Source organism: Symphalangus syndactylus, chromosome 21, assembly GCF_028878055.3.
Source record: "Symphalangus syndactylus isolate Jambi chromosome 21, NHGRI_mSymSyn1-v2.1_pri, whole genome shotgun sequence".
NCBI classification, from domain to species: Eukaryota; Metazoa; Chordata; class Mammalia; order Primates; family Hylobatidae; genus Symphalangus; species Symphalangus syndactylus.
Window position 1 is genome coordinate 63,779,457 of NC_072443.2, and position 12,635 is coordinate 63,792,091.

The window sequence follows — 12,635 nt, forward strand, 5'->3', positions numbered from 1 at the left end:
TACAAGTTAGCTACGTATTATACCTACAACAGGGATTAAGCTTGGACTTTATTTATAGCTACTGAAAGGCCTGACCTGCCCGATTCATATGGTCCCCATGACTGAGGAGGAGGATCCTTTTGCAGGAAATTTCCTGGAGTAGAAGGCGACAGGCATAGGGAAGGCAGCAGGCCCCAGATCCACAGTGAAGTGGAGCCAGCTTCACTCTACATAGCTGTGCCATCCATGCAACTCACTGAACCTCTCCAGCTGCAGCTCTCTCATCTAAAATGGGGCTAAAGATAGCACCACCCATCTCATCCATGTGTCTTGAGGATGGCATGAGCTAATAACGTGTATAAAGGCCTCAGCATAGCGCCTGGCACCCTGCAAGCACCTAGAAATGAGCCTTCATCAGGTGACTCTTCTCTAGCAAATCAGTATCTCTAGCAGTTAATAGTCAACTCAAGAGACCTGAGTCTGAGCCCTTCACCTCTAAACCTCCCCAAGCCTCAGTCTCCTCATCTGTCAAGTAGGCGCAACACAAATACCCCAGTGGGTCTTGTAGGCTTGAATGAATGATTTCATAAGTGTCTTGTCAGCCTACATGCATGCAAAACACTGTTAGCCTGCTCCTGCCTCCCTAAATCAAATACATATCAATGACAAACGCTAATGTGAAAAATTAGAGGCAAAGTACAACTTCCAGCAACAGAAAAGAAGACCTAGATCAAAGCATCACCTGATAAATCCAAATACTTAAGCAGATGTCAGCATCTTAGTGAGGACCTCAAAAGCAGGCACATCCCATGTTCCCACATGCACTTAATAGCTGGTGATGCTTAAATTGCTTGAGTCACATTGCAAATGAAATTGAAACACACCAACCCATGGGTAGATACAGCTCTAAGCTCTGACACAGACCTAGGTGTCTCTATCCAATGTGGCTTGGGAGTATGGAGAATAAATGGACTCTCTTTCTTTACATAAACTTAAAACGGGATGAGGATTATTCACGGGTGATTTTACTTTATTTTTCAGATGCTCTGTTTCATATAAATACCTGAAATTGCTTTGTAGTCACAATAGTCACACTGGATGCATTTCTTCACTAACAATATCCAGATGTGAAGGGTTTGGGGGAACCCAGATATCCGCCCCATCCTGAGAGCAGCTGCTGTGCATGAGGCCCCGCTCACCTTCTCGTAGGGAATCTGCAGCAGCTCCAGCACCACGGCATGTGCACCCATGTTCCGGAGCAGACGCTGTTGCTGCTTCCTGCTCTTTCTCACTGAGGCACTCTCTTGAACACAGAGTTTGCTAAGCCGAATCAAAATCTAGTAGAAAGAAAGAAATCAGTCTCAGAAAACTAGGAACTATAGCTGGAAAAAGATTGCAGAGGGTGGTGGTGGGCAGGGAGGCAAAGGGGATTATAATGCATTAAAAACCTAAAATGAAATTCCTTCAGTATGTGGCATTTCTGTTGATTCCATCAAGCCAAATCCATAAGACTAAGGGCACGTCTTCCAGAATACGCAGGGAATTATGGCTTCAACAACGAGTGAGACAGTTTCAGAGACATCGCTTAAAATGGAATGACCTGGCATCATCGCCAAGACCCTGGGAAGAGTTTGTTCTGGGGTAAAACACACAAAGCTCCCAGCCTCCCAACTTTGAACCAGCGTATGCAAAGGTTTCTAAAGAACTACAGCTCTCAGTGGGGACACTGTGTGCCAGACACTTAGATGACTCCCTGACAGTTTTCTCAATTAGTCCTTCCTTCAATTGTAAAGCTTCAGAAATATGTGGTGCCTATAAAAGGTTGCACCTATAAAAGGTGAGGAAGCTGAGGACACAAATAATAAGTAGAAGAGCTGGGTGTGGAGCCCAGATCTGATGCCAAAACCCATGAGCTTAACCTCTGAGCTCTACTTTCTCCCTGTTAAACCACATGAAGAAAAAAGCTCAAATGTGTGTACCTTCAATTTGACTATCACAAACTAAAGCTCCTTAGAGAATTCATAAAGAAGGGAAAAATGGTGGTGAGGGAGGAGCTTACCTCTTTGACAACTCTGTAGTTGTAGCTGCTGGTGCTTTCATGCTTTTGTGACTTGTTATTTCCCTCCTAGAAACCAAAGTGAACACAAGTGTGATCTGTACAACTCTTGGGCTACTGTCAGTTTGTTACAGTTAGCATCGATCTTTATGAAAGAAAGGGAGTTCTATACTATTTTCCAATAGTCATGCTGGGCTTATGCCCCAGTCATCTACCTACTTGCTATGGGTTTCCCTGGGAGAGGATAGTGGGCTGGGCCATGGCTAGAGAACAGGTCGATTCCCAAGTGGGTCTGTAAGGGAAACTTGGTGCTAATTCACTCAACATCAAAGTCTCTTCTACACGGTCCAGGGCTGCACAGGAGACATAGCTAAACTTTGATTCGTAGCTTATTTCCTAGGCAAACAGCTGTGATCTTAGTGACTTCACAAGCAGATCTCTTGAAAATAAATCCTATCACAAACCAGAAGAGGATGCTCACTAGTTTCGAGAAGCCCATCCATCTACTTTAGCAGTGTAACTTGTGTTTCACTCACCTCCGTTTTCTTATGTTCATTTTCTCCAGATGCACCATCCATGGTCTCATCGGGGCCCTGCCCTTTGTACACCCAAAGCTCTGACTTTTCCACGATGGACCTCAGTTGATCCAAGTCTTGTTTGATCTGTTTGTAGTTGTCCACATCTTGGCTGGTAACCAGCAGTTGAACCTTAATGAACGCAATCCATTAGGTGCACACAACAGCTTCTTGGACAGACAATACACACGTGCGTGACCTGAGCTACCTGTTTGAAGGCCTGGAGCACCTCCTGCCTCTGGCTGAAGTGACGGAAGAGGAGCTGCAGGGCCCCTGACACCAGGGGTGGGTAGTCATGCATCGTCAGGTGGAGCAAGACACGGAGAAAGGTTCTGCCGCCGTGATCATCCAAGTCCAGTGGGGTGTTCTCCTCACTAAAGGAGCACAAGGTGGGGGAAAGGCCAAATGAATCACAAATGCCTCCTCTCATGCACCTGGGGCCCAGATGCACCTAACCTAGTGACATTTCTAGCACTATGATCTCCAGACATGCAATTTCACTTTTCATTAGCTCCTTTAACAATACAGCCTTGCTTCATCTTCAACTATATTGTGAGGTGAGGGAACAAGTAAGATGTCATATTAAAAGTTAAGTCAAATTTTAAGCCAAAGTCACTTCCCTCCCAAAGTGACAAGACTAGCAATAGATTCTCTACATAGGGTGTTCTTCTGCTGGGCTTCATCTCTGGTCTGGGAACTGCAAGGGGATGTGTTTCTTCTAAGTTATTAGTTTATGTATTTAGTTTTTAGAGATGAGGTCTTGCTATGTTGCCCAAGCTGAATTCAAACTCCTATGCTCAAATGATCCTCCTGCCTTAGCATGCTGAGTAGCTGGGACTATAGGTATGCACCACCATGCCTGACTATATTTAAATATTAATAAGCATATCCTAGATCAAAGGGCAGACTACTCCATAACTGAGCACTGCCAGTCAATTATTGGGTCTGCACCTATATTGGGTTTAGAGTCAAATGAATGACAAATGGTGGAACCTTCATGGTTGCTGGCTAGTAAGAAAAGCACAGAGAGGACTTATAAATACTGTATTCATGCTATGTATTCCAAAAAGGTGTGAAGGTTTCAATGCTGTTCAATATGAGGAAAATGGCAGGAGAGCTGAGTGATCACACAGCACATGGAACCTGTATTATGCTAAACTCACAATACCTTGTTTAAGTTTCAGAAAAACATCTTCCATCATAGTACATAGTACATAATGTTGCTAATTCAAATTTCACAGGTTTTATATCAAGCACTGAGGTAGACTTTAACACTGGTGGGCCCCAAAAGAGTATTCAAACCCTTATGTAGTCCCCTCCCAATGAGGGGACATGGACAATGAGCTTGGCCATGAGATTTGCTTGAACAATAAGATATTAGGAGATGCAATGCAAGCAGAAGCCCAGTTAGCACTTGCATACTGTTGGCTTGCCCTCTTAGAATATTTACTCTTTGAGTCAGCCACCATGTTGTAAAGAAGCCCAAGCTATCCACATGGACAGGGAGAGAAAGAAGTCCTGGCCTTGCAGGCATCTCTGCTATAATGCCAGAAATGTGACTAATGCAACTTGGAGGTGCCAGCCCCAGTTGCCACCTCACTACAGTATGACAGACCCAACAGTGACCACCAGCAGAAGAACTATCCTGCTTAATCAAGCCACAGGGCTGTGAGAGGTATTAATAAAATCTTGGTTGTTTGAATCCTTAAGTTTTTTGGAGTAATATGTTATAAAGCAATAATCAAACCAAGTGTGCTAATTATAAGAACTACGTGCATATGATGTTTATACCAAATTTTACACTTGGAGGTATAAGAGCTCCATAATTATAATGTCTTAAGTGAAAATTGACCAGTGCGGTTTTTAAAGGGGTTTCTACATTAATATTAGGAACCATGAAAGAATAGATTTTGCTTTCTTTGTTGCATAGCCTACAAGGAGCTCAGGGATAAAATTGCAGCCCAGCAGCAGCAGCAGGACATGATCTTACTAACTTCACTCTGTTTTGAGCCCCTCTCTCTTTCTATTCTTTCTTTTGATTGCATTTCCTCACTATGTAAAAATAATCTTGTAATGTAGGTATTTTGAGAAATCTCCCTAAATCCTTTCTGTCCTAGGTGGGACACACACACACACACACACACACACACACACACACACACTCTCTCTCTCTCTCTCTCACTCTCTCTCTCTCCTCCCAATCATGCCAACCAAGTTAACTCTGACTTGAGTACTAACAGTTCCAAAGATAGCACCAAAACAACCTAAGCCCAGAGACTAAATATTTACTAACATAATAAAGGGAAGGCCTCTGAGAGCGCTGGAAGAGCAGCCTTCCCAATTGCAGAACCACCTACAAAACAGTAACTGAAAATATACTTTCCTTCCTCCAAAGATGCCTTCTGCTTGTTCTTCAATGTGTTCAAAGTCAAGAGCACCTGAAAAGTTAGAACATATCACTTCAGATGCAGGAAGGTCTGCAAACATGCTGCTGGTGAACTCATCCATAAGTTTTGCAGGGTAAAGCTGTTGAGTTAACCCCAAATCTCCCAGAACATTATACTGCAAAGCTATGCAGAGTGACTAACCCAGATGACATTACCCACATATTCCACATTCCTGCCCCTTCCTCCCTCACTGCATGGTCCCCTGGTAAAGGACAGCGACGATCTCACTCATGGAAGCTTGGGCTTGGTAGATGGGATTATTTCTACTCCTACCCTCTCCCTTCACCACTAGTTCCTGGGCAGGGAAAAACTTTCGATATGAGTAAAAGCTGCTAGTGGACAAGAAGTCTCCTGGAGAGTTTTTTGTTATTGTTTTTATTTTGGTATTTTTGCGGGGGAGGTGGGTAACCACAATGCTGGAAACCTCAACTGTCTTATGACTAAGACACTCCAAGATGGAAGGAAACAAGATCCAACCCAGAGGGAATCTGGGCTCTATCAATTATTCCCTTGCTCAAAAAGAGTAAGTGCCAGGATGATGCCCTGGCACAATAATCCTCAAAACCATTTTTACCCTTTTTCTAGAAGATACTGTTTGCGCTCCCCATTTTCCTTAGAGCCAGGTCCCATTCTGTGGCTGAAATTCCATTCTGAATCACTAACCTGGTACATTACTTGGCCCTTCTTGGCTGCTGTTTCCGGAGGATGTTTCTGAAGTCTGGGAATTGCTTTCATCAAACTCTCGCTTAAATATACACAGAAGGCAGGAGATCCTATAATCCAACCTCACATTCAAAATAAACTAAAGATTCAAGTGGAAATGGAAACAGATTGGTTACATTAACATACCACCTTGACTCTGCCAAGCCACTACACACTGGCGGGGCCTGGTATCAGCTGCATCAATTACCTTAAGCACTAAGTGAGCCAAGTATTTGGCTTAGATTTCAACAGTCATTTTAACAACAGCAGACTTCCATGGGGCATAAGAAGTCTGCCCACAGCACCTCAGCCTCTAGTGTAAACTTCAGCATCCTGGCAATTAATTTAACAACTGGAACACTAAATCACTCACTCCTGGCTCCATGAATGGAGTCTATAAAACAAGACTCCATTTCAGTAAGTATTGAATGCCAACTCTGGGCCTAACACTGAGAAGAGTGAAGTTACCTGCTTTGGATTTAAGAGAATTAACAACAAAAATTTGTTTTTACTATGGAAAATTAGCTTGGTTCCTATTTCCTGTTTCTGGTTGTTTCCCCTGGTTTGGGTACAAACCCTTGGACACCCTCTTCTTTTGCCTCCTGTGTTCCCTCACCCTCTATTCCAGCACAGGGTCACTTTTCCTAGGATTGCTGCTAGAACCAAAAAGAAAGATGCAGCAGCTGACATCATGTAGGGATCTCACTCACATTCTTCCTTCCATTCTCCCCTTGTCTCTGCTTAGCCCTCCTAGCAACTTTTCCCAGTCCAAGGGCCATCACCTCTTCTAGAGGGAGATAGATCTCTGGCCTGCCTCCACGCACTCAGTGTATGTGTCCTACTGACTGTTGGACATCCCATTTGCTATCTTCCCAGGGCCTCAAACTCAGTGTTGTACAAAAGTAACCGTGATGATTAATTTTATATGCCAACTTGACTGGGTTCAAGGACACCTAGATAGCTTGTACAACTTTATTTCCGGGTACATCTATGAGGGGGTTTCCAGAATGGACTGGCATTTGAATCAGTGAGCGGAGTAAAGAAGATCCACTCTCACCCAGTGTGAGTGGGCACCATCCAATCCACGGAGGGCCTGGATGGAGCAAACAGGTGGAGGAAGACCGAATCCACCTGTTCTGGAGCTGGGACACTCACCTTCTCCTGCCCATCAGAGCTCCAGGTTCTCGGGCCTTTGGCCGCAGACTGAGAGTTACACATTCACCTCCCCTGGTTTTCAGCCTTGAGACTCAGGCTGAATCACACCACTGGCTTTCCCGGGACACAGCTTGCTGGGGCAGACAGGGGGAATTCTCGGCCTCCATAACTGCGTGAGGCCAATTCCCATAATAAACCCCCTCTTATCTATATGTATCCTATTGGTTCTGTTTCTCTGGAGAGCCCTAACACACTAACACTGTCAGTCTTGCCTTCATCTACTTTCTGCCTGGGTTTCCTCAACCTCAGTCAGTTGCCTGATCATCAGCGCCTCCTTCCTGGACACACATCTAATCAGAGACTAAGTCCTGGTGGTTCTCCATCTATCGCTTCTCACAGAGTTCTCCCCTACTGCTGTTTCTCCCTGCTCAAGGCCTCATTACCTCCTGCCTGTTCCATTTACAGAACCAAATTTACCAAATCAGCCTCCTAACCACTTGTTCTTATGTTAACCTCCTGCTTGAAGACTTTCAAAGGCTCAACAGAGAATAAGCCTTAGCACTTTAGACACTCAATGCTCTGTGGAGTGTGGCTTGGTCCTCCTTTCCAACCTCACTTCTGACAACTTCCCCTCAGCACACTCTGTGTCCCTGCTCAGGGAGAACTGCCCACTGACCTGCGTCCCATGGTACTCGGCTTCAGGCTGCTCCATCCACCTGACAATGGGCCCTTGTTTCTCTATGTACAAGGCCCATCCACCTTAAAGGCTCAGATGAAACCCTACCTCCTCCATCAACCCTTCTCTGATCTTTACCACGTGGAGTCACATGACCCCCACCCCAGGACCCCATCTCAGGAGAACTTTCTGGTGGTTTTATTTCACATCCACACAGCTTCATCATACCTTATTCTCCCATCAGACTATAAACCCCTTCTGGATGGAGCCCCTGTTCAAATCATTTTTGCATTCCTCACAGTGCACATGGTAGGGAGTCAATAAGTACCCATGGAAAGAATGACTCAATCGACCAATCCTTCTTAGGTCACCACACCACAGTGAGTGGCCCTCAAGATGTGACCAAGTTTTGCACTGTGTCGTTTCTGATAAACGTCCAAGACACCACTTTGGATCACATGGGCCATGGCCTGCAAATTTTGTATGTATATTTTACCTTGACAAAAAAAATTGAAAATAAAATTTACTAAAAAATAAAGTTTTAAAAAAGGAATCTTTCTCTACTGTTGGTCAGGCATAAATTCAATAAGGTTTCTCCTTTACTTAAGTGGTCTTTATTGTCCTAATTACATGACTTTGAGACAACCCATTAATGCTTTCAAAGCACTGGTAAAGGGTGATTTCAGACTAAAAAATAAAATCCCCAGATCTTAAACATCTATAAATTTCTACTACATCTGTTGGGGTTGAGATCAGGCAGCACGGGATAAAAAAAGATGGTGCTAGCATGATTCTTTCCATTAAGCAGCAGATGATTTTGTTGATGAATAAAAGTTACCTACATGGCACAGAAAGAGGGAAGCGCAGGTTGTCGGGTGAGGTTCAAAGCTGTAGAGAGGCTTGGGAGGGTTTCCTGCCTACAACCAAGCCTTTCCTATATACTAGATTCCACCCCCGCTTGCCTACAGAAGGACTTTGCTCTTACAATTATTCTCTCCCCAAACGGCAACAAGTTCTCCCTGTATACATGATCATTCCTATTCACCATAAAAGCTTGTTATAATCTACCCACTTAAAAAATATTACAACAAAGACAAACCGTGTTACCAACAATCGCTCTCTGCCCATATCCCCACTTCTCTGTGCATCTTTACAGGCAATCTGTCCAAGGAGTTGTATATATTTACTCCCCGACTTGATCTTTTCCCATTCCCTCTTGAACCCCACCTGTTCCCAAATGTGCCCCTCCTCACGATGGGGTCTTTGCATTTGCTGTTCCCTCTGCCTCAGATACCCTTTCCCAAGATATCTGCATGGCTATCTCCTCACTTCATTCAGGTGTGTAATCACGTCACCATACTGGAGAGGCCTTCTCTGATAACCTCATCAAACATAATATTCCCGGCCCCCTGTCCTCAGTGTCTCCAAACCATCCTGACCTTCCTTTACTTTTTAACATCTCTTAGCACTCATTCTTAATACATGCCCATGCCGTCTATCAAAATGTAAGTTCTAGAGAAGCAGGAATTTCATCTATTTTTTTCATTGCTGGACCCCCCCAGTGCTTAAGGGGACTTGGCACAGAGTTGGTCTCAATAAATATTTGTTGATTGAATGAAAACGGGAAGAAGGGAGGAAGGCTTTGCAACATTGATGGAACCCTGAACCTGGTTATGATCAATAAGCAGAGATGCAGCTACATGGAGACACACAGGTAAGTGAATTCTAGGCAGAGGGTTGGCATGCAGGCCAATGATCATGGAAAGCTAAGATAACAATGGCAAGTCTTGACATGGCTGGAGGGACAAGGCCATGTTGGGAGGGTAGGAGACAGCAGTAAGGGGATTAAGAGGAGCCAGCTCATAAATGACACAGAGGGATGAGCTAAGAATTTGCCCCCATTTTCTTCCCAGAAAGACTTGGGATCCATCAGAACAGAGGGACTGGATCTGAATGGTGCCCCTGTGACACACCCTCCCTGCCCCAGCTCCAGCTCTTGGATACCTGGAGTATCTCAATGATCTTCAGCTTGGTGTCCATGACCATGATGTCCTCCTTCTCAGGCTCTGCCTGCTTCACATTGCCTTCAGGGGCAGCAGCCATGGGAGTCATGGGCAAAAAGCCTCCTCCCCGGAGCACCACCTGGGTCATCAGCTCTCCCACGCCATGAATAGATCTCATTACGTTACTGCCTAGGAAAGGCCAGGACAGACCACGGTCACAATGTCTCTAGAGAATGCTCGGAGGCATCTGTCAAGGGGCAGGGGCTCTTTGAGACAAATTATTTAATATATCCCTATTCCAACATCTCAAGACCCTGGAAACTTGGAAAGGTAAATGCACATCAAAAATTTGGGCTTCTGAGAGCAATAGAAAGATCATGGGCTTCAAAATCTCCAGAGGGGCATTTCTGTGCACTAACTTGCCCATCAAATTTTATTTTTTAAAATTTTCTTTGGAGACAGGATCTTACTCTATCACCTAGGCTGGAGTGCGGTGACACAATGATGGTTCCCTGCAGCCTCAAACTTCTGGGCTCAAGCAATCTTCCTGCCTCAACGTCTCAAGTAGCTAGGACTACAGGCATGCATCACCACACCCAGCTAATTTTTTTTTTTTTTGGTTGAGATAGGTTCTCTCTACATTTCCCAGACTGGTCTCGAACTCCTGGCCTCAAGCAATCCTCCTGCTTCAGCCTCCCAAAATGCTAGTATTACAGGTATGAATCACCATGCCCTGCCCAAATTTTATTGATCATCAACTATGTGCTTGTTATGAGCACAGAACTAGGTATATAAAGTTAACAAGGCACAAATCCTGATGCTACTTGACCTTAGGTGCATCATATTACCTCTAAGGCTCAGTCTCCTCAACTACAAAATGGAAATAAAGGAGCTCAACAAAAGAACTAAATGGTATAATGCACCATGACTTAGCACAAGACCTAACAAATAAAAATAAGTCAATGTATTTTTTTCTGTTCTAGCTGCAGAAGAACAGTTAACAACAATTGATACATATACCAATATCTGCCTACTCTGACCCTAAAACAAGGAAGAAATAAACATGCAAAGGCAGACTGTCCAACTCACAAAGTGGAAACAGCTACCAAGATAGATGCCTGGATTTTCTTACATCCTAAACAAATATTATGATCAAAGGATTCACGAATGTCAAGAACAATGATAGGACATGTATTTGTTATATAAACATTCAAAGGGTTAAGTAACTTTCAAATTGTTCAATAAAATATACACACGACTCACACATAAATACAAATGAAAGACAGCAAAATGTGAATAATTGTTGACTCAAAGTCATGGGTGCATGGGACTCCATCGTACTGTTCTTTCAGCTTTTCTTTACACAGTATTTGAAAATGTTCACGATGAAAAGTTGGGAAGGAATGAACAAAGAAAGAACGTGGCATCACACGTAGGGTATGACATGAGCATAACAGGAAAGGCTGGGAGGGCATCTCTCAGATGTATGGGCACCCTCAGATACTCACTCTTCAGCTTCTCCACATCATTGTTACCTTTATTCTCTTCTCCTTTCGCCATCTTGCTAATGGGGAAGATTGTCGTCACATGCACACAGTCCAATATGGCCAGAAGGATCTTAGTTAATCGTAGAAGGTCAGAGAAGTTGTAGAAACCAAAGTATATGAGATTCCTAGCTAAATTTACAACCTATTGTATTAAAATAAAAGAAGAAGATGGTATTACATAAACTGCATCCCTTTCAATTCCATTTGATGTTGACCAGTTTAGAAATGACAGACTTGGACCTTCCTTATGGTAAGAGAAGGCATGTATTTTCCTTGTACTTTCTGATAAGATTTCATTTTGTTCATAAGGAGGAAAAATAAGAAATGCAAAGCTACTGATCTGCTCTAATGACTAATTAAAAAAGAAAGACCTCATCATTTTCTCTACACAGCTTCCCAAGGATAATATTAACACCAGGCAAGCAGAGTTATTCCCAAAAAGGACACAGATAATAACACTCTGCAATCCTCAGAAATACAGCTCTTAAAAGGCAAAAGCAGTCTCAGAAATGTTGTTAACTCAGAAGTAACAAGGATTTATGTTCTGTAAACGATTAATCTATGGCAGATCACAAGCACAGTGTTTCTCTCTTGTCAGTTTTAATACAAAGTGATGTTCTATCATTTTATGTGGTTCAAGTCACCTTGTATATTTCTTTTAAGAACATAACTACTATTAAGCCATGTGACTGATACCCATTTTATTTTATCCTGGAACAAAACCAAGCTGAATTCCTTTCCATTACAAAACCAGAGCATCATGACCAAAATCACAACCTACTCAAATATATTCTATTTGCCCCACAGAAAAATGACCACTGAGAGGCAGATAATACACATAGATCATTTCATCATGAGTTACCTCAAACGTAAGCTTATTTTTCTCCTTATCAGAGAAAGGGAACCTCTGACAAACCACATCTCTTAAATACTCCTCCACAAACTCCATGGTCTGAGCAAATCTCTCCTTAATTTCATCTTTGGAAGCTCCACTACTATCATAGCTGAAAAGAAAGGAGAAAGAAAGGAAACAAAATTTCAAGTTATTCCAAGAGAGGTCTTCCTGGGTCACTTAGCTTCAAAAGTCAACATCCCCTAACAGTTGGTATCCCTTGACCCTACTTTATTTTTTCCCTCCTTAGCACATATCACCAACTATATATTTGAGTCGTTTATCTTGCCTATTGTCTGTCTTCTACCAACTAGCACAGAGATTGCTTTCTAGTTTGTTCACTGATGTATTTCTTGAGCTTGGCACATAGTACACACTCAAATATTTGTAGAATGAGAGAGCAGATAAATGAGATATAAAAAATATAATCGGGGCCGGGCGCGGTAGCTCACGCCTGTAATCCCAGCACTTTGGGAGGCCGAGGAGGGCAGCTCACAAGGTCAGGAGATCGATACCATCCTAGCTAACATGGTGAAACCCCGTCTCTACTAAAAATACAAAAAATTAGCCGGGCGTGGTGGCGGGCATCTGTAGTCCCAGCTA

The 12,635-nt window shown here is 43.4% G+C and overlaps 1 protein-coding gene across 16 annotated transcripts in view; it reads right to left on the reverse strand.

Annotated features, from left to right (window-relative positions):
• Nucleotides 1-12,635, reverse strand: part of ITPR1 (inositol 1,4,5-trisphosphate receptor type 1) — a 355,914-nt gene that overhangs the window by 161,299 nt on the left and 181,980 nt on the right. For 6 of the 16 annotated variants that reach the window (XM_055259821.2, XM_055259818.2, XM_055259811.2 and 3 more), the window contains 9 exons: nucleotides 12,003-12,144; nucleotides 11,129-11,282; nucleotides 9,595-9,782; nucleotides 5,721-5,859; nucleotides 4,990-5,048; nucleotides 2,819-2,980; nucleotides 2,572-2,742; nucleotides 2,039-2,104; nucleotides 1,179-1,316 (listed from right to left, as the gene is read on the reverse strand). In XM_055259821.2, coding sequence (XP_055115796.1) covers nucleotides 1,179-1,316; nucleotides 2,039-2,104; nucleotides 2,572-2,742; nucleotides 2,819-2,980; nucleotides 4,990-5,048; nucleotides 5,721-5,859; nucleotides 9,595-9,782; nucleotides 11,129-11,282; nucleotides 12,003-12,144 — 1,219 coding nt within the window. Of the gene's footprint in view, nucleotides 1-1,178; nucleotides 1,317-2,038; nucleotides 2,105-2,571; nucleotides 2,743-2,818; nucleotides 2,985-4,989; nucleotides 5,049-5,720; nucleotides 5,860-9,594; nucleotides 9,783-11,101; nucleotides 11,283-12,002; nucleotides 12,145-12,635 lie in introns of all 16 variants that reach the window. The other 10 variants (XM_055259814.2, XM_055259808.2, XM_055259810.2 and 7 more) reach the window with 3 other exon arrangements.